At 47.1% G+C, this 27335-nt stretch overlaps 11 protein-coding genes across 11 annotated transcripts; 6 read left to right on the top strand and 5 right to left on the bottom strand.

Annotated features, from left to right (window-relative positions):
* Window positions 1–358: 358 nt before the first annotated feature.
* I302_104742 (proline-tRNA ligase) lies at window positions 359–3404 on the top strand (the record flags this gene model as incomplete). The annotated part of the gene is made up of 10 exons (XM_019195756.1): window positions 359–957; window positions 1031–1136; window positions 1208–1301; window positions 1366–1501; window positions 1568–1632; window positions 1692–1781; window positions 1834–2435; window positions 2610–2917; window positions 3056–3219; window positions 3337–3404. The coding sequence occupies 10 exons, from the start codon at window positions 359–361 to the stop codon at window positions 3402–3404; spliced, it is 2232 nt and encodes a 743-aa protein (XP_019042579.1).
* Window positions 3405–4167: 763 nt separating this feature from the next.
* On the bottom strand, window positions 4168–6536 carry I302_104741 (uncharacterized protein; the record flags this gene model as incomplete). Its single annotated transcript, XM_019195757.1, has 9 exons — window positions 4168–4527; window positions 4628–4709; window positions 4770–4844; window positions 4911–4966; window positions 5026–5174; window positions 5236–5351; window positions 5456–5532; window positions 5593–5662; window positions 5767–6536. 9 exons carry the CDS (start codon window positions 6534–6536, stop codon window positions 4168–4170), a joined length of 1755 nt encoding a protein of 584 aa, XP_019042580.1.
* Window positions 6537–10234: 3698 nt separating this feature from the next.
* I302_104740 (uncharacterized protein) lies at window positions 10235–11871 on the bottom strand (the record flags this gene model as incomplete). Its single annotated transcript, XM_019195758.1, has 7 exons — window positions 10235–10399; window positions 10476–10549; window positions 10632–10947; window positions 11043–11108; window positions 11170–11269; window positions 11359–11495; window positions 11626–11871. The coding sequence occupies 7 exons, from the start codon at window positions 11869–11871 to the stop codon at window positions 10235–10237; spliced, it is 1104 nt and encodes a 367-aa protein (XP_019042581.1).
* A 1661-nt stretch (window positions 11872–13532) lies between these two features.
* On the top strand, window positions 13533–14274 carry I302_104739 (uncharacterized protein; the record flags this gene model as incomplete). Its single annotated transcript, XM_019195759.1, has 2 exons — window positions 13533–13729; window positions 13821–14274. 2 exons carry the CDS (start codon window positions 13533–13535, stop codon window positions 14272–14274), a joined length of 651 nt encoding a protein of 216 aa, XP_019042582.1.
* Window positions 14275–14832: 558 nt separating this feature from the next.
* Window positions 14833–16069, bottom strand: I302_104738 (uncharacterized protein; the record flags this gene model as incomplete). The annotated part of the gene is made up of 5 exons (XM_019195760.1): window positions 14833–14879; window positions 15020–15123; window positions 15313–15541; window positions 15756–15981; window positions 16061–16069. 5 exons carry the CDS (start codon window positions 16067–16069, stop codon window positions 14833–14835), a joined length of 615 nt encoding a protein of 204 aa, XP_019042583.1.
* Window positions 16070–17166: 1097 nt separating this feature from the next.
* On the top strand, window positions 17167–17731 carry I302_104737 (uncharacterized protein; the record flags this gene model as incomplete). The annotated part of the gene is made up of 3 exons (XM_065869937.1): window positions 17167–17224; window positions 17340–17513; window positions 17685–17731. The coding sequence occupies 3 exons, from the start codon at window positions 17167–17169 to the stop codon at window positions 17729–17731; spliced, it is 279 nt and encodes a 92-aa protein (XP_065726009.1).
* Window positions 17732–17781: 50 nt separating this feature from the next.
* I302_104736 (uncharacterized protein) lies at window positions 17782–19666 on the top strand (the record flags this gene model as incomplete). The annotated part of the gene is made up of 2 exons (XM_019195761.2): window positions 17782–19399; window positions 19464–19666. 2 exons carry the CDS (start codon window positions 17782–17784, stop codon window positions 19664–19666), a joined length of 1821 nt encoding a protein of 606 aa, XP_019042584.2.
* Window positions 19667–20149: 483 nt separating this feature from the next.
* On the bottom strand, window positions 20150–20972 carry I302_104735 (uncharacterized protein; the record flags this gene model as incomplete). Its single annotated transcript, XM_019195762.1, has 6 exons — window positions 20150–20197; window positions 20274–20334; window positions 20412–20452; window positions 20542–20592; window positions 20681–20801; window positions 20890–20972. 6 exons carry the CDS (start codon window positions 20970–20972, stop codon window positions 20150–20152), a joined length of 405 nt encoding a protein of 134 aa, XP_019042585.1.
* A 644-nt stretch (window positions 20973–21616) lies between these two features.
* I302_104734 (uncharacterized protein) lies at window positions 21617–22982 on the top strand (the record flags this gene model as incomplete). The annotated part of the gene is made up of 6 exons (XM_019195763.1): window positions 21617–21883; window positions 22047–22180; window positions 22285–22473; window positions 22542–22702; window positions 22776–22857; window positions 22931–22982. 6 exons carry the CDS (start codon window positions 21617–21619, stop codon window positions 22980–22982), a joined length of 885 nt encoding a protein of 294 aa, XP_019042586.1.
* A 189-nt stretch (window positions 22983–23171) lies between these two features.
* On the bottom strand, window positions 23172–24509 carry I302_104733 (uncharacterized protein; the record flags this gene model as incomplete). Its single annotated transcript, XM_019195764.1, has 4 exons — window positions 23172–23321; window positions 23656–23769; window positions 23952–24080; window positions 24420–24509. The coding sequence occupies 4 exons, from the start codon at window positions 24507–24509 to the stop codon at window positions 23172–23174; spliced, it is 483 nt and encodes a 160-aa protein (XP_019042587.1).
* A 1288-nt stretch (window positions 24510–25797) lies between these two features.
* Window positions 25798–26935, top strand: I302_104732 (uncharacterized protein; the record flags this gene model as incomplete). Its single annotated transcript, XM_019195765.2, has 3 exons — window positions 25798–25905; window positions 26023–26217; window positions 26300–26935. 3 exons carry the CDS (start codon window positions 25798–25800, stop codon window positions 26933–26935), a joined length of 939 nt encoding a protein of 312 aa, XP_019042588.2.
* Between the last annotated feature and the right edge of the window lie 400 nt (window positions 26936–27335).

Here is a 27335-nt window from a genome sequence, read left to right as displayed (position 1 = left end):
TTAGTATATAGGATAGTAACAAGACACAAGATGATGATGACCTCGATGAGTGAGCTTTTTCTCTTTGTTCGGTCCGGGTAGAAGTCAAGTAGGTTACATTCTTATCGGCTCTGGGGTTGGTTACGTAATGATATCAACCAACCAAAAAAAACAGGCTCTAGTCGTATCTTTGCATTGATCCACTCCTATTCCCACTTTCATTTTATTCAATTTCACTACTATAAAAACAATATATAATACACTGCACCACTCCCCCCCCTCCCTTCCTCATCGATACATGCCTTTATTCCCATCTCACATCTTAAAGGCAATATCACTCCACCCAACACGAAAAATCATCACAAGAACCTTATCCAACATGTCCTCCCCAGTGACCGACTCCCTCATCCTTGACCGACTCAAGCAACTTCAAATCACCCATCCCGAAATCATCTCCCACTCCCCCGTCAAAGGCTCAGCAGAATGGTCGGCAGAACTCTCCACCACAGCTCCCAATCTCTCCTCAGTGGGATTGACCAAGACCCTCCTCTTCAAGCCTAAAACAGCTAAGACCGCTACTCCCACTCCTGTACTCGTACTCGCCAAAGAATCTACGGAAACTTCCTCTGGAGCGATTGGCAAGCTGTTGGAATTGAAGGAACTGAGATTAGCTTCTGAAGACTTGATCAAGCAGGTTTTCCCCTCTGCTGGGTCAAAGGACGATGTCTCCGCTTTGGCCCTCCCTGCCAATCCGACCATTGACGAGAACATCCATTTGATCTTGGATCAATCCCTCGCTCAATCCCAGGACCAACATGCTTTGCACCTTACTGCCTCGAACACTACGATCCTGTTGAAGGGCCAAGATATCAAGTCCTACTTTGATAGTATATCCAAGGATAACGCGGTTAGATTGGTCGATTTCGCGGAATTGAAGGCTGCTACTCCCGCTCCTTCTGCCCCTACTGCTAAACCTGCGTAAGTAACTCGCATTTTTCGGGTCAACACCTATGTGTAAGATGATGAGCTGACTTCAGGAGCTATGTCACAGTGCCAAAGCCGAGGTTAAACCTGCTGCTGCTCAGGAAGACGACGAGAAGTACAACATGGCTATCAAGTACAAGAAGGAAGAGGATTTCCCAGGATGGTACACCGATGTGAGTAGCTGACGAGACCACGCCGTCCCTAGAAGAGCTCAGAAGCTGATCAGTCTGCTACCCAATCACAGGTCCTCATCAAAGGTCAGATGCTCGACTACTATGACATCTCAGGTTGTTACATCCTCAGACCATGGTCATACTCCATCTGGCAAACCATCCAAAGTGAGTCAAGCTCATCCTTTGCTAATACTGCAAATTAACCAAGCTGATGATATGTGCGACTTAGCCTGGTTCGATGACGAGATCAAGAAGCTCGGTGTGCAAGATTGTTATTTCCCCATGTTCGTTTCCAACGCTCGTCTCGAGAAGGAGAAAGATCACATCGAGGGATTCGCTCCTGAGGTAGCTTGGGTAACTCGAGCGTGAGTCGGCGATATATCTCAATCCTCCTTTACTTGCTAAGCTGACGACTCTGTCCGATTACATAGTGGTAAATCCGAACTCGAAGAACCGATTGCTATCAGACCCACCTCCGAGACCGTCATGTACCCTTGTAGGTTTCTCTACCCCACTTACACCGGTACTCGGAACAAGCTGACGAGATGCCCGCAGACTACGCCAAATGGATCAACTCTCACCGAGACCTTCCTCTCAAACTGAACCAATGGAACTCTGTCGTCCGATGGGAATTCAAGAACCCTCGTAGGTGCATCCCAATATCTCTCATCTATCATCCGCTAATCCTTCACCGCAGAACCATTCCTGCGAACCCGAGAATTCTTATGGCAAGAAGGCCACACCGCATTCCTGACCAAAGCCGAAGCCGCCAAAGAAGTCATGGACATTCTCGACCTCTACCGAAAGGTATATACCGACCTGCTCGCCGTCCCCGTCATTCCAGGTAAGAAATCCGAGAACGAGAAATTCGCCGGAGGGGACTACACCACGACTGTCGAGGGATTCATCCCAACTACCGGAAGAGGTATTCAGGGAGCCACGTCCCATCACCTCGGTCAAAACTTCTCCAAGATGTTTGATATCTCCGTGGAATCTCCCAACAAGGATGAAGGGAGACTGTTGGCTTACCAGAACTCTTGGGGATTGTCTACTCGATCATTGGGTGTGATGGTCATGGTTCATGGAGATGATCAGGGATTGGTGCTCCCCCCTCGAGTGGCATTACAACAGGTTGTCGTGGTTCCTGTGGGATTGTCCAAGGGAGAGGGCAAAAATCAGGGTATCTACGATGCTTGTTTGAATTTGGAGAGGGAGTTGGTCAAGGTTGGAATTAGGGCAAAGGCCGATCTGAGAGAGGGTTATACCCCTGGGTGGAAGTTTAACGACTGGGAGATGCGGGTGAGTGAGGTCCGACCTGGCTCTGAGGCTGCTTTTTGTTTCCACATCTTCTCCCCATTTTCGCAAGACATCTTCATCTCCGCCTACATCCACCCTTTCTCGCCTCTTCATCCCACTTCACTCATACACTCTCCATATCCACGATACCCCAGCTAACCATCCTACTATCCACAGGGAGTGCCCCTCCGACTCGAACTCGGTCCCCGAGATATTGCAGCCAACACCACCCTCGCCGTTCGACGATACGACAACCACAAGTCACCCATGCCCCTGTCCGATATCGGAAATACCGTTCGATCATACCTCGACGAAATCCAGAAATCCATGTTGGACAAGGCTCAGGAGAAGTTCGATTCGTGTCTTATCCCGGTCACCAACTGGGACGATGTGGTCCCCACGCTCGATGCTAAGAATATCTTGGTGTTGCCTTGGTGTGAAGGTAGTCAGTGTGAGGATGATATCAAGGAGAGAAGTAAGAGCCAGTGAGTGATGTGTTGGTCATGATTGGATAAGACGATCAATTGTCTATTCGATTGTGTGATTGTTTTACCTGATACCATATCGTGTCTGTTTCATGCGATGAGACAGAGTGATACTGACGATGTCCATTCTCATCACAGAGCCACCAAAGGTCAAGCAGAGGACAACAAAGCCCCCTCGGCAGGTGCCAAATCCCTTTGTATCCCATTCGACCAAGATCGATTCGGGAAGTTCCCAGAGGGGGAGAATCAGAAATGTATCCAGTGTGGCGAGAAGGCCAAATCTTGGACCATGTTTGGTAGAAGTGAGTGATGCCTTTGTCTTTGTCCTTTAGTGAACAGATGGCTGATTGAGACTGACGTTGATGTATTTGTAGGTTACTAGACGTTTTAGAAGTCTTTGCCTCTACTTTGCGCTGCAGGTGATGGTTGGTTGGTATATGAGGGGACCGGAACTATGAGTTGGGCAGAGGGGTGGTATAATCGATAACGATGGTGATGGCGATGTTGTTGATAGACGTGCGATTGTGTAAAGAAGTGAATGACCGATGCATTATGATATACCCTTTCACTTTTCTGATCGAGCGACATACTGACACGATACGACAGTCCTGACTTCTTGGTATGTGGCTTGAACTAAATCTCGATTTACAGCCTGATCTATATAGCCCACCGACTGCTACTTGTCAACGGTGAAGGCGATGTGCGAGAGCGAATCCAATGCGTGCATATACTATACTGACTCGCCTGACTTCTTGGAGTGATTGTTGTATGCGAGGTACAAAGTAGGCTTGAACGCATTAGGATGAATAATGGATGATATGTAAGTGAACGAACAGATTCAAATTGCATCAAGATCAGATCAAACAGTTTATCCAGTCGTAAACAATGCATAATTTTTCAATCGTATACAAAGATATTTATGTGTTTTTTCCCTTTTCCCTTCTTACAAGCAAGAAGTCAGTTTTCATCCTTTTTTTCGTCCTTTTTCAGTTTTCCACCAACCATTCCTTCCAATCCACCATTCTTAAGTCATTTTCGTAAAACCATTCGATCCAATTCCAAACCAGCCCAGCTACGTAGAGCAATGATATATCCCTATTCAATCTCCCAAGATGAAAGACCTAGAAGGCACTTTACAATCCCGACCAGTTTAAACCGAACCAAACCAAACCAAACTCGATCTTACTCAACTGATCCGATCCACACCTGAACCTTGATAACAATGTATAAAGGTTGAGCTGAAATCATCTCTAAAGATGAGATCGCTCGAAACCTTCGTTTCCCCTTTCTTCCCCTTCTTCACCTTGTCTGGGAGGTCGAGAAGGGTCGGGTCGGACTCTTCGGATATAAGATCCTTGAGGGAGGACACGGATGATTTGCTCGGTCCATCCCGCGGTGGGGTAGTCTCGACCTTGACCTTGAGAAGGAGAGGAAGAAGCGACTGGGTTGGAAACATGACCAGCAGCGAAGTTGCTTTGACCTTGAGCTTGAGCTTGGGTACCAGCTTGGGATTGAGGTCGGGGCTCAACTTCAACTTCAGGTGAGTGGCTTGCGTGAACCATCATGTCGTCTTCGGAGGAAAGTCCATTATTATCGGATCGGATTCGTCGCTTTTACCATCCCAAGTATATTAGCTCAAGTCACAACTAGACATAGGTGTGATAGCACAACAGGTGTGGAATGAGTATGTATGCGACAAAGTTGACTCACGCCCAAGTTACGTTCGCCTTGTCTGGTGAATTTCATAGACAGGTCGGTAACGGGGAGAGCGCCGGGAAATTCGGTACCGTGGCTGAGTGGAAAAGTGAAGAGTCAGTTAGGGTCCTCTATCCCAGGGCAAGCTTCGACTTACTAAACAGTGAAAGGATGAGTGAGAGCACTGCTGATTGTCTTGGTGATACCGATAGAAGTACCAATATGAGTAGGGCTGAGGGGCCATTATAGGATCAGCATTATGGTCTATGAGGTGTGGAGAGGACGAAACTGCACTCACCCAGCGAGATCGAGTAAGGAAACTCTCAAAGCGAATCTACCAACGTTTCTGACGACCTATATCGATAATAGTCAGTAAGCTATTCGCTCCGTTATGGATGCAATGGTCAACTTACAAGCTCTGTGAAGAGGAAGTAAATCCCTTTCTTGCCATCGAGGACGTATGTACTGGCAGATCGATGAAGAGAGCCGAGGAGGTTTCGTTGAGTTCGGTTGAAAACTTCTGGATCGATTGGGGTGTGTGCGGTAGGACTGGGCGGTTTGGCTAGGTTAAGTCAAACGTATCAGTATGTATGACATTAGATCGAAGTAAATGATAAACTCACAAGGATCATGGACGGCAGGTCTGACTCGCATGAAGGATCGAGATTGTTTACCATCTTCAGAGACGAGATCGACGGTCATGCTGGTGTGAACGAGCTTTCGGTTGAGGATGGGGTGGCTACGGGGGAAGATAGCTGCTTAGCTTATGTGCAATAAGGAGGCAGGTACGTTGGAGATGCAGAAAGATGATGTTGTAATAAAAGAGAAGAAAAGTGAACTCACTCGACAGGGATGACTCTACCATTTTGGTCTTTGACGATGAGTTGGACGATGAGAGGGGCAGAGAGAGCAGGCCAGCCCTACACGTGAACAGATGTCAGCTGTATCGATGTATCAGGATTGATCTCAAGTTAACTCACTCTAGGAAGTGGTCCAAGACCAAGAGCTTTACCTCGAGTAGGTTGTTGGATAAGTTGAAGCTCATAAGTCCTAGATGATCGGGTACACATTAGCACACGGTCATGACATTGGTATGAAGAAACATAGTAGTATACTTGAAAAGGGTTCATTGCATGAGGAAAAGATAGACTCACCACTCATCGGCCAGTCTCATCTCCTCGGCAATACCATCGTTCCAACCTCTGTTAGGCTCTCTGTGAGGTCTCATGATGATATACGCCTCGGCAGGAACAGGCTTGTTCTCCTCATTATCCCTCATTTGAACGGTAGCTCTGATCTCTTCGGAGTTGGGTGCTCTTCTGAGATGATCATCACCGACGATGACCCTTGAGTAGTCAGTTTGGAAGCCTGATAAAGTGATGGTACCGATCGAAGGGAGATGGTCAGCGGGGGGAGGAGGAGAAGGCATGTGAATGACGATATCGGCTACCTGACCTGTTCCTTGGTAGTTGTTGGTGCCGTTGTTGGTTGACCAGTATTGAGGAGGGGGGTGGATGACTCGAGCGGTAGTGGGAGTTCGAGCCTCGCCTTGACCTTGGGTAGAAGCGGTAGTAGGTGAAGGGTTACCGAATTGAAGATCAACATGGTATGATCTTCTACCTGATCCGGGTGGACCTTGAGGATAACCTTGATCTTGACCTTGGATGTGAGACGGAGCTTGACCCATGATGATAGTATTGGGAGTACCGATGGAGATGTTGGGTCTAGGTCTGACTTGGTTATTGGTAAGAGAATGAATGGGGATAAAACCTGCACGGGTAGGCGAGATGTGGAAGTTTTGAGGACCTTCGTTTAAACCGGCTGCGGTGTTGTGGGGAACAGTTCGAAGGGTAGATCGTGACGATGGGTACCAGCTCGATTCGTTGTTGTTTGCGTTGTTAACGTTCGAGGGGTGGCTTACCATAGTGAAAGATCAATTGAAGTGAATGCTTAGATTCAGCTAAGTGGCTAATCCAATTACGGGGAAGTCCTCAGCCCACTCCTAGCGAATCAATGGGTACAAAATAAAGTGCGCCTCGGCAACCTTATTGCAATATCATAAAGAAAGCCCGGTTAGGCTATAGATGATCAATTGAAAGTGATATAAACTTGTTAATCAACTTGAAGAGTGATTAACAAGAGTGAGGTGCGAGAGTGGAAGTTGGTATAGAGAACAAGAGTTGTTTTTTATATATGCTTGTGTGGTGGTGGTGAGGGGATGGAAAGATGAGAATGGAATGAAGAAGTGGGATGTTGAGAGTCGATTCTGAAGGGGTATTTATACCTTTTAGCTGGATATATGATTATATGCAGTAGTAACCTATAAACCAGAAAATAAATTTGTACGGTGACACGGTTCCATTCGCTGTGTTTTTTGTGTGTTTGAATGTTCCGAATTGTAAAATGGGGTCATGCTACTCTGACTATCTTACCTGATTGATGGGCACGGATCATTGATCGAGTAGGGTCTTTGTGGTACCACACAACGTTGTCTGTTGTATCCTCGTTGCGCAGTTGTCTCGTTGACTCTGGATTCCTACTTGAACCATTGAAAGAGGTCGACTCATGCCATGGTTATTCGCTTCGTCACTCGTCATCCTCATCAATCCAAAGGAATGGTTGATGTATCCCTTTGGTAGTCAAGATCTACCTGTTTAATCGTGACCCCAAAATCAAAGTTTCATTTTTACAAACTTGCGCCCTCTGGTTGTTGGGACTTCTAGACCTTGACAGAGCCCTTTGGACATTACATTCGGCGAGAAGTGGAGTACGGTGTCGTAGTTGTGGTTGTAGTCACAAGGTCAGATATGAGAAGGATACACAATTTCGACCTTACCAACACGTAAGTCTGCTCTTCTCTCTTCAAGGCCTAGAGCTATGAAAGGAACCTCGACATACTATTTGACCACAGATTCCTTTGTGCTTGCTACAACACACTATCAATCGACAAGGAGGAAAAAGGTCATGATGCCTGGGCGAGGGGGCGATCATGGCGAAGATCCAATTAAGCATACGAGAAGAGCAAAAATCAGTAATTTGTAATTTGTATTTCTTGATCGGAGGTTTTTCTCGACGAGAACACTTTTTACCCTCAAAGGTACAGCACAATGCGGTTCCTTTTGTCGAAACGTTGCTCTCCACAAGACCATCCATGACGAGGTCTGTCACATTATCTTCTGAACTGAAGGGTATATGAGTGTAGTGTAGATCTCGGCTAAGTTCTAGTTGGGCAATTGAGAGGATACATGCGTTACGTGAAGTATCAAAGGAGGGTGAGTGAATTAGATCGGAGAGACACTGCATGGAAGGAATGATCTGGTAGGTCATAAGTGTAGTATCGCTTATCCACACAACACGAAAGGAGGTTGAGGTGGCACTCGTCATACAGTACTGTCTGTCCTTCTGAGATATAGTACACAAAATAGTAATTTGAGTCTGATCATTATCAATGATACGGCCGGTATCTTGATGGATTAACCCGTCAACATCGGCGTATCATTTCCCATTTTACGGCACTGTACTGATAGCGAGCTCATCATTTCATCCGATCCGAACGATCCTCCTCAGGTCATCGGGAATGACGATACACTTCGGAGTCCATCCAAAGACACAGTGTATTATATTCAATCTACTCGACACGTGGCAGCAGAAAGAACGGTACCGCCTGAGCAAGTGTTTTAAGGGGGACAAGGATAGATTGATTAATTGATGGTAACTGGTATCTGCCACAATGTTATTACCCTGATTAGCTTTGATGTATTGAGGCAGAGGGGAAAAGTGGCAGATCAGTACATTTTGATCGGAGTGAATCCCTCCCTGCGATAGATCAGGATATTGACGAGGTGAGGATGGTTGACTGGATAGGTTTCCCCACTTTGATTATGTTGATGATGGCGATGGACAATATGTATAGCTTGTATTGATAGCTCATGTATCTTTTCACTTTGATCAACCACCACGAGATATCTCAAGTCAACTATCATGCTCTTTGACTAACTACAAATACCGTACGAATACTCATCACCCCAATCTCAAATTGAGATAACACAGCTCCATCGGTCCTACCCTTCTCATGTTCTGTTCATCATCAAACACTCACCAGAAAGATACGGAGCGACAAGTTGTGCATCGAAAGGACGTCTCACCCCCTACCCTCTCGAAGCATGATCATCAATCCCAGCCGACAAACTTTATTTCTGGGGTGTCCGCTTCTCGTCCATGTCAGTAACACGCTCGCGTTCAGTAGTCAGATGATGGCTTGGTATTGGAAACCCCCTGAGAACGGGAAAGTAGGTTGAGAACTCGGCTAAAAAGGTTGGAAGGGGGAGAAAGAAGCGAAGCGAGTTCACTGGATGGGTCGGCGGGCCGGGCGAAGTGATACGTCAGTGAAAAGGAACAGCAAAGTGAGGTGGCATTATGAGTAGGTGAGTACAGAGTAAGTCCTTTAAAGCATCTCAATCGAAGGATACAAGTGAGGTCTGCAGATGGGGGATTGTATCATGACGAAATCGTCCTCTCAGTTTAGCAGTGGACGTATTGGGTTTACAGTCATCGCTATCGAGGAGATCTTCTGCTGCTATAAGACATTGGATCCTATATCATGGATGGTGTGCGGGGGCGGACTGACAGCATCAGAGAGAAAGGGGGATTGTCAATATTCATTGAGTGGGGTGATAGATAGTTTGGGGATGAGAAGGAGATTTGACCCCACCCTCAAACACTCTCTGCATCCCATCAACTGCCTTCGACCGCCTGTCTTCGGCTGATCATTCGTTTCACATCCCTTCCCAATTAACAGGCGAGAAGACTGAAGCAATCATTGAGGTCGATTCTCGAATAGAATGACTGCGACACCCATTCCACCTCTTCACACAGCACCATACATTTTAGTCACAAGCCAAATTACAACATCCTTTTTCGACCTCGAGAAGCCATCAGCTGGCTACAACCCTTTATTCCCACTTCCAGCATCACCATTCCCCCTCCAATGGTAATTCGACAACTGGCAGGAATCGGTATGGTACGTAGCTTTCCCGCCTCCCCTCAACGCTCTCAACTTGATCTACAGAATGGATTCCGTATCTCTTCGGGTCACCTATGTCCACCATCTGTTCGTCATATTACTTAGGAATGGGTGGTTCACTCCAATCAGCTTCACGTACTGGAAGCACGACGTAGACGATAGAGACATTGAGGGAGTGTCGATAGAGCCGGGACCGGGAGGAGGATACTCTCTACACAAGGGATCATCGGTGTATGTGGGTGAGCGGACGGCTTTCGTTGCTATCTTTAGATTGTGATTCTTCTATCTCGGTCTGGTGTAGCACTTCGCTTCGTGTCACTTTGTTGTTTCCTAATCACCAGACGACCGTGAACACGATGAGGATAAAGACGATAATGTACTGTACGCTCCCGACCGAAAATGAATCTTATACTCCATGGACATTCAATCACCCTCTCATAGCATAGGTATTACTGTATTTACAAAAAGCACCGTACCATATCATTGATCATCACGAACTACCACACTACAGAACACCTATGCAAAGTCCGTACCGCCATACCAAAACCATTCTCACTCTTCCAAACAAAGCAATCACCAAAACGTAATCCATCCTACACCTAAGGCTTCACACCAACCTCTAAGCCCCTCTCCCCCAGTGCATCCAAATTGACAGGAGTCAGCGGCATCCCACTTTCGATGAATCTAATTATATTCTCCACGACCTCGCCGTTCATTGGTGGGCCCATGGAATCAGGCGCAGGAGCGACGTGTGGGGAGAGGGTCTAATGTGATGTACACAGTGAGTGAGTCAATCATTACATCACGACGCTGTGGGAGAAGAGGGTAATTTCAACTCACAACATTCGGATTACTCATCAGACCAGGATGGACAGACGGTTCATTCTCAAATACGTCCAGTGCAGCTCTCATCACTGAATCACATCCCACATCTCTACTCATCAGCTCTCCTCCCCTTGTTCTGTACATGGTATAGAGCAGTGAACATGAACATACCTTTGCCACTTTCCAGCGCATCCACCAAATCACTCTCCACTACCACCTGTCCCCTACTCACATTCACAATTACCACACCATCCTTCATCCTTCCTATCGACTCGGTACATACCAAACCTTTTGTCTCCTGTGTCAGGGGGCATGTCAAGACGATCACGTCTGCTTCGGCATATAAAGCTTCGAGGGAACGATATCCCCATGATGGGTTTGCTGTGGGGGATGGACGGCGAGAATGGTAGATTATGGATGAGGCGCCGATGGATGTCAGGAGGTGGGCGACTTGGGTACCTATTGAGCCGAGGCCTATTATGCCGATCTGAGTGTGGGAATGGCCTGTCAGCGAATCATCCAATACTGTATAGACTCTAGGAGGCCCTTAGAGGAGTTGATTTCAGACGGTTCGATACTCACAGTCGCCGTTCGCCAGTCCAATGTTCTGACGTTCGCTCGCCATTTACCCGCTCTCACTGACAAATCCTATTATAACCCGATTATTAGCTTGACTTGGTTTTAACTGGAGCTGCTGTACTTGACTCACCTGCGGTGTCAACCCCCTCATAACTGACAGAATCAACATCAAAGCGCCATCCGCGGTCCGCTTTCCAACCTGAGTAGGCGAGTTGGCGTACATCGCTCCGCTGACAGAGACCATCATCAGTCACAATAATTTAGTACAGGCATCGCTAGTATAGTACTACACCTGTGCTCGATACAGAGATACACTCACGTGCTGGTTATCCAATCCACATCGACCTTATCGTACCCCGCCCCAGGACCCACATAGAGTTTACAGTGCGGTGCGAGGGGTCCTAGTAATCCTTCATCCCATTTCCCGGGAAAGTTGTCAGTTATGAGAAATAGGCCCTAACAGGAACATGAGATGTCAGCTATCACTTCGTGTTAGTTCTTCAAATCGACGAGAAAGACGGGGGGACCAGATGATGAGGTCATGATGGAAAATATCAAATTCGTCTTGCATATAAGAAAAACTCACACCAAACGCTACGAACGGCCCTTCTGTCCTCACAACATCCCGAATAAGCGGTACCATCTCCTCATACCCTACTCTGGGTAGACAGTGCACTTCGGCGATCTCTCGGAGCTCATCATCAAATTTGGTCCCTGATCGATCACCGAATAGGAGTACTTTGGGTTTTGAGCTGCTGTTGGGGAGGGAGGAGTGGGAGGTGGTAGGTGAGGAGTTGGATGAGGAGGATTGGGGGGAGGAGGATGATGACATGTTGTATATGGTGTAAAATATCACTATATCACGATAAGAGGTTAAGTATAGACAAGATGAGTATGTACAGTAAATGTTATGCTTTGTCAGATATGAATGTGCTGGAAATCAGAGGGAAAGAAAGAAGACGAAAAAAATCCCATCTCACAATACTTATATACCTATCAGACTGGATGCTATCGCATATGACCGACTTGCAATTGCAATTTCTCAGAAACATCACTTGATAAGCTCCTGAACGAGCACATGCTTTTGACACAAGAACAAATTGCGCAATACGTATGATTCCGACCTGCGAAACCTCTCAGTAAGTAAGCCCAGCGATATATGCAATCATGAAGAGAGATAAGAGAATGAAAATGAATGTCAAGTGGTCGTTCACTGTGGAGGTTGTTCAGGTTCAGGGACTCGGCCGGAACTTGGGGGAATGGGCGGAACTTGATTTGAGACGATTGACCGACGCGGTGTTTTTATTTTCGGTGGAGGATTGTTGAACTTGTGATAGAGCTCTAAAGGGATTGGTGAATGCATGTGGGTGAAGGGGTATCGGCTTCATTCTCAGTACGCGAGCTTTCTTGTGCATGTCGAGAGGTCGAATCGATGATGCGAGATTATTCTCTATTTCAGTGAGTGATATCCCGACCTGAAATCGAGCACGACCAATGATTTGAATCATCTCATGTCAAGCCGCCGTTCGACCAGAGGGTCAGCTCCTAGCTATCTTCTTGGCTCTACGATTGTCGCCAATGAGATCAGAGCAAGAGCAAGGAATAGGTGGATCGTTGAATACCTTCAGTCTGCGCATCTTCAGCCGGAGGATGTGGTGACTGATTTTGCACCTCTTGGATGCGCTTGATTGCCTACGGTGTTCGACAAATACTTCCAGCTAAGATAGTGTCGTCACTGTAAATGTCACGCATTGCCTTTTCGCGGCCGACATGATATACTAGTCTCAACCATCAGTTTCAAGCTACGAGCTCTACCATTTATTGTAGATATGCTAGCTCTTCAACAGGCTGCGAGACCAAGACGTGTTGATATGGGACTGTACACTATCACAACGGTCGATGCTTATATCGTCCATTGCCATACATCCCACTAGTCTTGGTAACACCACTTGCATAGCCCAGCTAAGCCATATTACGAATGAACGATACACGCCAAGAAACACTTCATCCAAACCAGCTGAAAAGGGCAAGGGGTAAATTATAGTACCACCCTGATCCATACAACGTATGAAACTGACAAAAATTCCCCGATTAGGTAAATATTAGGTTCGATTAGACGTTTCGAAATGATGCTAAAGGAGGTAGTGTGTTCTGAGATTCCTTTGATTGATACCTTTGCTTGTTTACTAGTTTGTTTAATATGGTGGTATAGTGTAGTGCTGAGCTACTACCACTGTGATGGTGAGGAGGGACGTGCTGATATCGTCGATGGGATGTTGACTTCTACTTTCTCAACCATTTCAGATATCAGTGATATATAACAACGCTTACATTCCTCTTCTCCCTTCTCTTTTCGTACCGATCGCTATAAGAGTAACAAACACGAATTCACTCATTATCCCCCTCGATACCAAAAAAAAGAGTCTGGGTACCTACCTAACTCACATTCATATTCATCCCACACACTCACACTCATTTACAAGCCACATTACGATGAAACTCATCTATATCCTCTCCCTCCCGCTCCTCCCCATCGCATTCTCCCTCCCCCAACCCCAACCTCAACCTCAACCCGAATCTGCAAGACATCCTATCAACCCTCCACCTCACATCCAAAGTTTCATCAAGAGAGCGTTCGGTACCGGAGATACGGGGTTTGTAGGGACCAGCGTGGCCGGTGAGAAGGATACGTGAGTGCGGTTCGCCTACCCGAACTATCTACTTGTTAATATGAGAATGATGACCGGGACGAGGGCTGATGTCATTGTGACTGGTATACAGATCAACCCTCACTTCACTGATAATGTTCCAACCCTCCGCTTCGGCTTCTGAACCCAGCACGACCCTGACCGGTACTTCCCCCTCCCTCTCAAGCTCAGCCTCGGAAGAAGATCAGATCATCTCGCCCTTCTACCCATCCACCTCTGACGAAGACGAAGACGATACCGAATCACTCCAATCCCTAAGTCAAGGCCAATCAGCCGCATTCAACCCCACCCCTTCTACCACACTTTCATTACTTACCAACAGCCTCAACACCGCCACTGGTACAGCTACGGCAGGGAGCAATAGACTGGCAACAGGTTCGGCGAGCGCGAGCGGGGTGATGGTGGCTGCTGCGTCTGATACCGGAAACTCTACCAGCTCGGGGGCGATGGGAAGGATGGAGATGATGGGGATGGAGAGGGTCTTGGGGCTGGGGGTTTTTGGGGCGGTGGTTTCGTTTTTGATCTAGGGTCTGAAAGTTACATACGAGACAAGACGAGACAGTAGGAAGGAAGGAAGAAACACCTTGGTCTCGCTTTCATTTCGTTTTGATTTCCCCTTTTAACTCTGTATATACGGACTATTCACTGCAAACTATCAGGAGGGATCGAGCTCTAAACTGTATCGATAGGATAAAAGATTCTTTTCGAAGGAGATATCTATGTATTATACGTTATACCATACTATATATTACTGCCTATGCAATATCGCTCATCATGCATTATGCATCATGCTATACAGTTGCCCATTCATCTGATTGGTAGTAGAGCTGGGATCCGATGGGAGCATCGACGAATTGCGTGGTGCAAGGTCGTATAATGAAGATATCTTCTGCATAAAGGGGTATATAGACTGAATTTCAATCGCTTCTACTCTTGTTGTATACAATAATGATCTCGCTCATTGCTCGCACCACGAGCTACCCTGTGATCTATCACCTGCAACTGTCTCCACTCTCTTCAAGTCTCATTGCGATCCTATCATCCTCTCCGGAATTACCATCCCAAACTTAGTCCACACCGGCACACTATAATTGCTGGATCCTTTGTGAGACCTTATCTCGGAACGAGGTGTCTAGTAACGCGTCAGGGTCAGCATGAGAGTCGTATCGCAAGTCCGAAAGGAAAAGTAGTTGATGAACCGTGAAGATAGAGACACTTGATGATGTGAAAGAGAGGAACGAGCAGGAAGTAGGTTAGGGAGGAACCACTCACAAGCGTTCATCAACGTTTGCTCGTTGATCACTATATCGGTGGTATCTGCTTTAGGTCGTGATACACGGGCTGCAATTGCCGCTGCGTCCGTTTCGAGGATGATCCTGGGTAAGTCGAAGGAATGTTAGCATAGCTATGTCTAGCGTATCAACAACGACCGTCCCTCGAAATGATCCCCAACGTCTTTGCTGGTTGTTCCTCCGCACCTCATCAACGTTCACTGCTCATACACCGGTACTCCCCAATTACACCCAGCCCACTAAATATTGTCGGGTACAGCTGAACCAACTCACCCGTCATCAACAGTCTCATCAGCAGCTAACAAAACCAAATCCAACCCCTCCAACACATTCCTCTTCTCGATCTGACCCCTGAGTAAGAGGTGGACGCTATCTGTGAAAGCGCTTAGGGTCTGATTCAACATCAGTTCGTTGGAGCTGGAGAGGGGACCGACAATGATGAAGTGGAGGTCGACTATGGTGCGGGTTATGATTAGGTGTGGGGGGAGGGGATGTATTTCGCCTGTGTTGTGGTGATTAGCTGGGATACACATGATAGGATTTATGGGATGAAGGAGATAGGATGTGATTGTTCGTATTGAATGGCACTGTGAGAAAGGGAGTGTTGTCCTTGATCGAATGTCACATGAACGACAATGATGTCAGGACATCACGACAAAGCATGGAAGAAAGAGATGATATATTCCATATCGTTGGCGAATGAATGAAGCACTTACCCCCACCCCTTCGGATCTTCTCAAACACGCTCTTCTCAAACGCCTTCTGCTCCTTCAGACTTATCAACCCTCCCATCCCCGGTCCACCTGCACCCACACCCAGATCATTCACTATCCCGCTCGAAGGATTGCTCTGATGAGGTGGGTTGTAGTATTTCGCGAGGACCCTTTGACCCTCTGCATCGAGTATGAGGAGGGCGGTGACGGTGTAGAGGGATAGGTTGGACTGTGAGATTGGTGGAGATGTTAGCTTTGATCTCTGCTTATAGGATAGCATGTGCGAGTAAGGAGGGGGGATATCTCACGATTGTCATTGTTGCGTGCTTTGCTGTAGCTTAGCAGGTGAAGGTGTATGTGGTTTGGTTTGCTAGGTATAAGTCATGACCACCTACCTAACCAACCTTCTTTGACTCTCACCTATACACGTAGCATCAACATCTATCTCAACCTCGACTTCGCGTGATGCCACGAGGTAAAACAAGGCGCACGAGGCTTAGGATTGCAAAGGTCAGGCGCGCAACTTGCCTTTCGGTGTCAGAAGGACAACAGGCACACGGAGCGATTGGGATAAAATGCAATAAATCGAGTTTCAGAATAATGGTAATTTGCAATTTTCTTCTTTTTGTTTATTTTTTCTGCAATTTTCGCTTGACTAAGCAAAAACAGCCAGAGCACAGGTAGGTGACAGTGAGGTCATATCCCACTTTCTCGACGTCATTCCTCTTTTATTTTCATCATCATATCACTTTGTACTGTATACTGTATCATCCACTATACGCTCTCACTCTCACTACTATCGAGACACATCCCGTCATAGGTCATAGGTCATAGGCAGACCACCGTCACCCACATCAAAAAGGTGAGTAAGGTTTCTTACTTGTTCATCTTCACAACTGTTTATGGAAAAGAAAATACTGTTCCATCTTGTCAAACAAGGGGAAAGGACGGATGGATAAAACCATCCATCATCGAGGTCCATCAATATACCACTCCGCATCAATCGTCTACCTATCCTACCTCTCTCTATATGCCATGCTATATGAATTTGCAATTGAGTACTGACTAACGTGCTTTCATATCCCACCTTGCTATTCTCGATCCTGCTCTTGCTGCATGTCTCGCCACTCCCTTCCATCGCTCATCGCTCATCTCCAGGGCATCCATCCTCTTCATCTTCATTCAGACTGCGATCCCATCTCATCTCATCTCTGCTTCAAGTCATACATCATAAAACAAAATACCAACGAAACCCCCCTTATCCCCTGCATAGCATACATAGCATTGTATTGGTGATATCAGGGTGTTAGATTACATACCATTCCGACATCACACAATAAGCTTACCAATCTCCATTGGTCTGTCTTTTTCTTGTCAACTCAAAAGCATCTACGTGCAATAGCTTCTATACAAGATGGCAGCTGTAGCACAAGCACCACCTCTCTTACCATCCAATTCATCCTCTGGCAGCAGTGAGTGTACAAACATTTTCGAAAATCAACTTTCACTTTGCGCGATACCTCGATGACATCATTGAGTAAATATACCGAAATGACAACTAATCTGTACGACCTACCTACTTTCTAGTCTCTCGTCCACCTTCTTCTTCAGCTACTATCAGACCAACAGATTCAAAACCGAATTCAACAGCATCCATAAAAGCTGACAACGCAAACACCGACAAACCAGTAGCCAAGGTGACAGTATCCGAAGCTACTCCAGTGGAAGAAAAGGGTGAAGTCAAGAGGGAGAACGGGGATGGTGAGTCGACTTTCTCTGTTGGACCACTACCAACATATCCCCTCCATTCATCACACCCCTCATACTGCCTTGAGACATGTCATGAGCAGTGGATCTCCTTTCATTGCGACTGTCGCTTCTTACGAGATCAATGGAGATTACCATGTCTTCCGACTCGATAATACATCATAGTATCTCTCGAGGGGATACTTAACCAACCCTTGTTCAGACACTCTTGATCTTATATACCCCATCTTCTCTATCATATCACCCTCTCTCAAAAATACAAATGAAACAAGTCGCTGACGCAGTAACCTTTGCTTCTCCTTCTCTTTTGTCCATTGTTCCACCTTCCATCATACGTCACGACGGTTTCTTGTCCCCTGCGCCATGCTTCCCTCTCGACCCACTGACCACTTTTGTCCCATCGTTTTCAACACCTGCTTCCCCTGTACCTCTGCCACTCACTTCGCTTATCAATTGCGACCTCATTGTCGACCTCGATGACGATGTCACCTCGACGCCATTAACATCCATCATAACACCTTTCAACCATATCAACCTACCTCTTACAGCCAAATCTCCCAAAGCAGTTGGCGAACCACTTGGGCCACCACCAAATCCCGAATCAAACGGGGGCGATAACCCTCAACGACCTCCCATCCGACCTGGTTCCGGTATCCGATCTCGATTCGACCAAGAACCAAACCCCTTTGAACAGTCTTTCTCTCGATCATCCCATCACTCTAGCTCTTCCCTCTCTGAAGACAGAACAACCCCTCCTCGTGGCACCGACGCTACCAGTACTCGACATAACGCCTTGCCACCTTTGTCATCACTAACGAGTCCAGCAGCAGCCGATCCAAGTCAGTTCCCTTGGCTCGCCAACTCCCTCCGCTCCGGTCCGCTGAGTCCGGCCATGCTCGCTGGACCACAAAACGGCAATCCTCAGCCGAACAACGCTCATGCCCGTGCTGGAGGATCCAACGAACCCAACGGACATCCAAACGAAGGTAACGCAGCTTTCGAGTCGACGGGCTTCAGAACCGGGTTCACACCTGGAACCGGATCTGGTTTCACTCCTGCCGGTTACAACTCATTCATGGGACCTGGTCTCGGTGCTCTCGCCATGCCATCGCCCAACACCGCTGCTTTCCTCAACAGTATCACCAATTCAACACCTCTTGCCGAAGGTAGCGATGTAGCGGCTGCTGCAGCAGCGAACGGTCATCCAGGACCTATGCCTGGCGACGGACATAACTTACAACCCCCTTCGGCCATTCCCCCTCACTTGCAGCAACATCACGGATTACCTCATAACAACTCGCAGAATGAGATACCGCAAGAGACCATCACCCCGAATACCCTGTCAGCGCTCACCGGCGTGTTTGGTGAGATGGCACGAGCCAATTCTGGACCTCAGCCTGGTCCACAGTATTTCGCTTCAGCCATGGGACCGCCTCATCCCGGTGCTGTTCCTGTGCCAATGCCTCATGTAGACTACGCCCAGCAGAGCGCCAACGCCGCGTCGCAAGCTGCCAACGGGTTATTCTTGTTGTCCCAGGCACACCAGGAACTCTCGAAGCGTGAGGAAGAGGGTAGAGGCGGTACGCCAGTGAGAGGTAGAGGTCCAAAGGGAGCGAACGGAGCTCAAGCTGGACAGAAGAGGAAATCGGATGTTGGACCTGGATCAGCCAACAAACCCGCCAAGAAGGGAAAGAAGAATTCTCTGTCTGGTACGGGTACGGTTCCACCTCAGGATAATACACCGCCCAAATCTGCCAAGCAGGAGAGCATAGATTCGGGAGACTCGGATGACGATGGGGGGAAATATGATGGTGGGAATGATGGTAAGCCTGAGACTGAGGAGGATAAGAGGAAGAATTTCTTGGAACGTAATAGGCAGGGTAAGCTGTTCTCTGCACTGGATACCAAATAGATGACATAGCTGATTAAATGTATTTTACCTAGCCGCTCTCAAATGTCGTCAACGTAAGAAAGCGTGGTTGAACGAACTGCAAGGTAAAGTCGAGGGATTGACGATTGAGAACGAACGATTACAACAGACTATACAGTCGATGCACGAGGAGGTAGGAAGATTGACGGCGATATTGATGCAACATCGGGATTGTGGGTTGGCGATTCCCACAGCTTATGGACGACCTATCCGATAGTCTTCCGTTCTCCCGCCGCAGGTGAAGCGGAAGAAGAGGGGGATGATCAATCTATATTATATTTCTACATTTACATTATACACGTTCATGTACCATTTTACCCTTTTATCACTATACTATATAATCCTTCGTTTACCCATTTGGGGTCCTTGTCGCCGAATTCAACTTATCTGTTATACGTGTCCTGTATCTTTAAGACCCCCCCCCTCCAACCCATTTCGACTTGATAAGATATGTGGTGATATGCAGCCTATATATTGATGTCTCCACTTGCCATTTCTCTGAAACTGAAATCTCGGTTTCCCTTGGGTTGCAGATGCATGTTAGGAGGTTGTAATGATTATACATATGAGATTATCGAGTGCTGGTAGTATACATATTACATTATGAGGAAATTAAAGGTGGATATATTCTTGGGGGTCATATAGGTGGTATACCTGGCAATGATCTTGGAGGATCCATGAGTGTGAAGGGGACGAGTGATTATGGAAGTCGGACGGCGAATGCCAGACAGACGAAGATGATTGACTCCTATGAATGATATCCGTATAATAAAAAATCAGCTCTAAGCTTTATGTTGTATTGTAAAGGCGATGACTCTACACACATTACTGAACATCTCCTGGATGGCTGCGTCTGTATCTTCCCAATGACATGACATGTCTGCGCTGTTATGGACAATCGCATATAATGGTCAGCCGAAGGTGTATAGGTATAGCATGCGATGGGCAGATGGGGCACTTACCGACCCGCTTGTCCTGCATTCTCTGATAATGTTGTGGTTACCTATATACGTTCCCAAAACATCAGTATCAGTAAGCTCCCTATGTAGTATATACATATATATATTTGAGGAAGGTTATGAACAGACTCACGATATACTTGAATCCCCTAGGTTCAATCTCGATCATACGCTGCTTGACCCTCTACCAACACCACCAGCACCAATGTCAACATTACATCCTTTTAGTCTGTTCGGCGTTGATAGACGTAGGTATATAGAACTAAGCCCACCTCTGAGATATCTTTACTGTACGCTGCATTCTTGCTCTTATCCACCGGATCCCAGCTCGCATTGGACAGAGTCTTGGTAAGGAGGGTTTTGATATATGGTCGGAGGGTGTCTGAGGGGAATCTAAGGTCGGTTATGATTAAGCATCAGCTCGCGGATGACTTTCCTGTGTGGGTATTGTAGAGGATGGATTAAGGAGTCTGATGCTCACTTCTGCCTCTGCGGTGAGGAGGCACCTGATCTGTTGAGAGGTATGGGTGGAGAGAGGGCACCGTTCCGCCTCGAGGTGGACATAGCGCTAAGTAGTTGGATATTTTGATATGGCGTATACCGTCTCGTCTGCTCTTGGCTATTCTGCGTAGGATCGACTCGTTCGGGGTATGTATGTGAATGGGGTTGGTACAGAAGGAATGAGGAATGTTGTGTTGCTGTTATATCCAAGTAATGTCGAATGAGATGAAATGTCATTGTTGACGCGTTTTTGGGTGTTTTGACTTTTACACTGCTCGCACTTTTACTCGTGATCATCTATCTCATCTTTCATCTTTCATCTATCCATCTATCCATCTATCCATCTATCCATCTGTTGCCTCTAAGTTATATCCATAAGTGACCTATGACCTATGGCTGACACTCAAGTACAAAGCAGAACAATTATCCATACCGATCATCACCATATCCACAACCACAAAGTGCAATCAGGATCAAAGTCACTACCATACTCTTATCATCTCTACACCAACATCTGGACGACATCGTCTGCGAAAACCACACATCCATATCCATACCTCTCACCACCCAACTCAACATCCACATCGACCTCAATCTCACATCTAGACATCGGAGCCGAATCTGAACAACCCTGGTCCCACAGAAACTCGCATCATCTCCATCATTCTTCAAACTCAAGTCTAAATTTTAGCCCAAGACCAATACCAATGAGTATCCCACCCATATCGCTCGACTCATCCTGGCGAACCGAATCGCCCCCCACACGACGGGGGAAGGAGAGAGAAGTAATTTGGGATGTGGATAACCTCCCCAACGGGTTGGATGCATTGGGATTATCCACCTCGCCTTCTCCCTTACCGTCGACAGTTCCTCCAATCTCAGGTTCGGGTAAAGGGAAGAAAGACGATGGACCGATAAGCGTGAGGGTTTTGGCGGGGGTTATGGATAGTAGTAAAGGGCGGGATAAGGTGCTGGTGAGTTTTGCGTGTCTGGCCCTTGAGTCTTGTTAGGAAGAGGGAGAAGAAGATTCATCAATTACCGAGCGATGAGATTTCTTGCTCACAACCTGAGCCTGGTCTGGCTAATCCGAATCAAATTTCGAAGTACCTCATGCTAATTGTGTGAACATTATCATAGAAATGTATACAATACTCCCTCCGGACCTACTTATACCTCCTATCGCTAATATCAAGGATAAAACCATTATCACCATGGTTCAAATCCAATTCGAAGAGAATGAAAATTGCCATCTCAGGATTATCTTTGACAAGGTGAAACTGGTTCCGCTTCTCTCTCTCTCTGCTCAAATACCACATGTCCTCATTCGCAAGTATTGCCAAGTCAACGACTACGCTAACACCAATTACAAATACAGGAAATGCCTACTCCTCCTCAACCCCCTCCACCCCCTCTCCGACCTCCTATCGCACGAACCCATGTCTCCCCGAACACTCGTAGGACATCTTATAGACCTTTTCTCGGCGCTGTCGGACGATATCTATTGTTTGGCGAAATTGGGGTTGATAGGGAAGAAGACGGGGAACGTAGCTGATGTGTGGGCAAAGTGAGCTTGATACCCGCATCAGGTCGATTTGGGTTTCAGACCGATACTGATATTCCTCCAATGACTAGTCGCTTCTGGCTACTCACGACCATCATGGGATTGTACAAACTCCATCTTAAGACGATACCGAAAATTGCCAACTCGTCTTCATCGACTGAGAAGAGGAGAGCAGAATTGAGTGAAGCAAAGTGGACGAATAGGAAATTACTATCTGATCTTGCGTTTGTTTGTGAGTCCATCTACTTTCGCTGTCTTTCTGATACTCTCATACCCAAGAACCAGCTGGCTGACTCTCGACGTAGCCTACGACGTGTTCGAATTGAACTTCCCGATAATAGAGGAACCTATGAAATGCTTTACTGGGTTGTTGTCAGGTCTAATCAGGTGAGTCCAGCTGACTTCTGTTATACCAAGTGTATTCCTGTCTCGGATGAAAGAGCTGATGGGTATCAAACAGCGCGTTCAAGTTGTACGATTCACAGTGGGAAGCCAGTATAGGCAAGGGATAAACGGATAAATACAGAACATAGGCCATTTTGGGTACACTGGGGACGTTGTATATATCTAGTTGTCAATGCAACTTCGGGAACTTGCACAGGACCAACTAACAACGATACAATACAAAGCAATAGTTGCATACTCCATCATACACAAAACTATCACTACCTGCTGCCCTTTTGACCTTGACCTAAGGTAATTTAGTCAAGTTCAATAACGTCATCCTCCTTCTTAGAGGCAGAAGCGGATGATTGGGCCTTCTTTCCTCTTTGCTTGGGAGGGAAAGATTTGGGGGGATTGGCAGTTCGGGTGGAAGCTCTAGAAAGGGCTGAAGCTCGGGCGACGGCGACCTGATTCGTATCAAATTAGCACAGTGTCCTCTATCCACTGATGTTGATATCTAAAGCGGGGGTATTGATATAGATGTATCCTCCCTTGTTCTCTTATCCGCAAATGCCATAACCACGCAAAAGGGATATCAAAGAGAGATATAGGAAGGACAAGAAAGTAAATTTGGCAGACCTAATACGCTCTTACCCATCAAGCGTCGGGACGCATCCGGGGAGTTCTAACGCGGTTGCGAGTAGGTGGGGATATAAGATGTGATGATGGAAAGGTTGGACAGATAGTCACACTCCTGGATGACAGAGCTGATATTTGAATTGGATGAAAGCATTCACTCACTTGTCTGAGATCAGCTCGGTACCCCTTACCGGCAGTTTCAGCAGCGGCGATCTTGTTGGCTCGTCGGGGACCGGTGGATTTTCGGAGAGCGACGTGAGATCTGGCGGAAGCGACCTAGCGACACACATGGATCAGTATGACGATGACGATTCACTTCCTCGTTTCTGCGTGACATCTCTTCCCTAAATCATCTTATTCATCATGCTCTTTCGCATTCTTCTCCGGCAGTATCGTCTCCGTTTCCCTCGTTGCATCTCATATAAACCACCACTGTCTTCCGCGGAAAAACGACTCACCTGGTTGGGCTTGGCATCGGCCTTGACCTTGGTGACGGTGATACCACCTTCGGGGTTGGCGTAGATGTTGATCACCTTGGAATTGGCAAGACCAGAGTACTTGTGGGAGTGCTTGTTGAGGAGGTTTCCCTGTGGCGTACAAAGTTGACCTGATCAGCTAGACTCTCATATAAATGATTGCTTCCTTCCGTATGTTCTGCCCGTACCCCTGCCCTTCGTCTGGATCTACACCGGTCGAAGCTCTCGGTCTAACCAGATCCACCTCTAGACACAGCTACGTCCATGATCGTATTCCATTCCCTATTCCTATGCCTATCCCAACCATAACCCCGTCCTGCCCAGCTGCGTGTCCCACACAGCACATCGCTTCTGCTCCTACCACTCCGTTGAGATCTCCTTCCATATGACCAACACCATATCCTCCTATATCCCGACCCTATGTCTATCCACTAAAAACCCCCAACTCACCTTCTCTTTGGAGAAAGCGGGACCGTTCCCACCCTTAACTTGGAAAGAGTTCCATTTTCTGACGAGTAACCATTGGAGATCGGCGGACATTTTGGCTGATGATGAACTTGTGTTGACTAAGTTGTAGGAGATCTATCAACGATATATCTTCTTGGCTTATCGATGTCTCTGCCAATGGCGGCATACAGCATGCAGCATACAGCGAGCAGCAAGCAGCGACGAGCGAAGTGACAACGTGAGGCCTCAGCACTGGGCAAGCTTACTGGCGGTGATCGCCGAAGCCTGATGAGACGGTGTCGGCGTTAAGAAAATGGTGTATCCGATAATCACGATTGGTTGATGTTGAACGTCCTTTCACTCATTTCTCTTGGCCATAACAACCATGCTCCGTCATCATCACTACTGCTATCGGGTATCCCTCATACAACTCCTGTGCGGCACTAAGCTACGCTTACAAGCACTGACACCTGCATCTCAGACTGTATCAACACTGCCGCAGTCGCCTCGTCCCAAGCTCTCCAACGAACGTTTCTTACTGACTCTAGTGCAGAGCGATCACATCCTTTGTTACACCTCAATGACAGTCGGACCCCTTCAAACGCAATCATCCGACCCAAAAGCTCGTGCGCTCCTTTGATTATCAACGTCGTCTTGGTTCATTCCCTATCTTACCGAATACTAATCACTGTATGGCGAGGGCAACATCCCTTGTCCGACCGCAAATCACGATTTGCACATTTGACCCCTTGACTTGATACATCGATAATGACAATCACCTAAAGGACTGGTAATCGTAGTGGACCCCTGATTATGTGTGAGCGAATGCAACACGACTACGAGCAGGTGTGTTCAAATTGAATCTTGCCCGATTATTGATAGACGGATAGACAAGAATGGTCTCTCCGATGAACAGTCCCTCGCCGAATTATAGAGATTACTGAATTCAATTATAGCCAGTTGATTGAACTTTTTTCACATCGGTGTATTTGATACTATCTTGATTTCAGAATATCAAAATACGGAGCGTAATAGTCGTTAATCGTCTACACCCCAGACACATCAGTTGATCTTCAGATTTTCTCAGAAGACCAGACCACAGAAAAGCTAATACATAACAGCCCTCCGAACCCGCAGCTCAAACCGTCATTCCACGAAAGTATTTGAGCCAAATCCGAGGGAACTTAATGGTCGGTGCGAGCACGATTCAGGATTACTGCGGGCAAACGCCAAGTCTACGATAAGAGGATACACACCTATATAATATCATCGCGGACGAGTCAAGAAGAGAATCATCCAGATATCGGATTGCCCCATAAAAAGAAAGCATCAACAAACCGAGTACGCACAACTTATAATTAACAGAGAAGATAGCCTTGATATGTCACAACGAACTTCCTCATTCTCTTCATCAACCTCATGCCCCAGTATGACCGGCCCCGCCGCGTCCGATGCGACCTTATCACCCAGTGTGAGAAGTCTAAGTCCGGTGAGTGGTGTCTCCCAGATCGCTTATACTCAAGCTGCTTTCACACTCCTCAAATTCCATTCTTTCACAACCTGTATGGACGTACGAACGCTGACCTGTCTCACTCGCTCCTGACAGATATCACCTCTCCCCAACGTACCTACATTCTGTCTCACGCCGTATCCCGAACAGACCGAATTTCCCGAATCACTGATTGTTTCGCCTGTCACCTCACCGAAGCAAACGGACCCACAGGGGACATTAGATGATATGGCTTCACGATTGAGGATTACCCAGGAAGAGACCAATAACACCGTCGTCATACCAAGATCAGTGAGTCCGTCCAGCTCCTACTATCGCTGGCGATATCACAGACATATACTGATAGTGATTCACCGTACGACACTCGACTTAGAACAAACCCCCAACCCCACGTCGAAGAGTCACTTCCCCCTCATTCCTCATCCCCCCTTCCCTCAAGATGTCTTCCCTAACTTCCACAATTCCTTCGCCTACCAACCCTCCTCCGCTGTCGCCGCATGGTCGGGCGAAGGCTCCATTCGCGAGACCCAGGATAGGTAGATCAGCAACTATATCTAGTAATTCCCTTTCCACCTCCACTTCTAAGCGGGGGGTATGGGATGATCAGCTCGATGTTGGGACAAAGCGAAAACCCGAACCGTTAATACTCCAACGTCCTGTCTACCATCCGACAACAAATGGAGATACAGCAGGTACAATGGAACGTACCAAATCGACATCCATCCTAAACCTCCTATCGAATTCATCAAGCTCACAACCCCAAACTCCCATTCCTTTGCCCTTGGATCATGAAACCCGCCAAAACCAAGATCAGAGCACAGCCATGAACCCAAGCTCAAGCAAAACCGCCAAGCCCCTCACATCCCGTCGAATAGGCGGTGAGGTGAATCAGGATAGGTGGTACACCGAACAAGATTTAAAGCCAGATATGGAAGAGCCAAGGTTGGGCAGGGAGTTGAGTCCTGGGTGGGGTGAATTCGAATTTGACTTGTCTACTCAGTCTTTCTAAGAAAGCTTGAGCAAAGTGGACCTTCATTCAATCGGTCTCTTGGCACTTACGGGGGCAGAAGGAGGGACGCAAGATTTCAACCGTGAGAGGGTGGTTTGGCCAAGTTGCGTACTTCCGTTACGTTGTGTGGTATATTGTATTGATAGTGTAAATAGTGTATAGCCCTTCGATGGGATGCCTTGTATGGTGTGCACCGAGGTATTGGACGTGAAGTAACGTTGATGTTGGAGATGCAATGAAATATATCTAGTAAAATCAATCAGATGATCAGGCTTCATCCCCAAGTCAGTTTGATTGTTCACGAATCTATCTTGGAGAGTGCCGAACTGCAAACTTGCTTAGCCGATATTCCAGTGCAAATTGACCAAGACAAGAAACCAAGGGTATATAGTTCATTTTT

The sequence above is a fragment of the Kwoniella bestiolae genome, chromosome 3 (assembly GCF_000512585.2).
Source record: "Kwoniella bestiolae CBS 10118 chromosome 3, complete sequence".
NCBI classification, from domain to species: Eukaryota; Fungi; Basidiomycota; class Tremellomycetes; order Tremellales; family Cryptococcaceae; genus Kwoniella; species Kwoniella bestiolae.
Note: the sequence above shows the minus strand (reverse complement) of the source record. Positions and strands in the feature narration are given on the sequence as shown.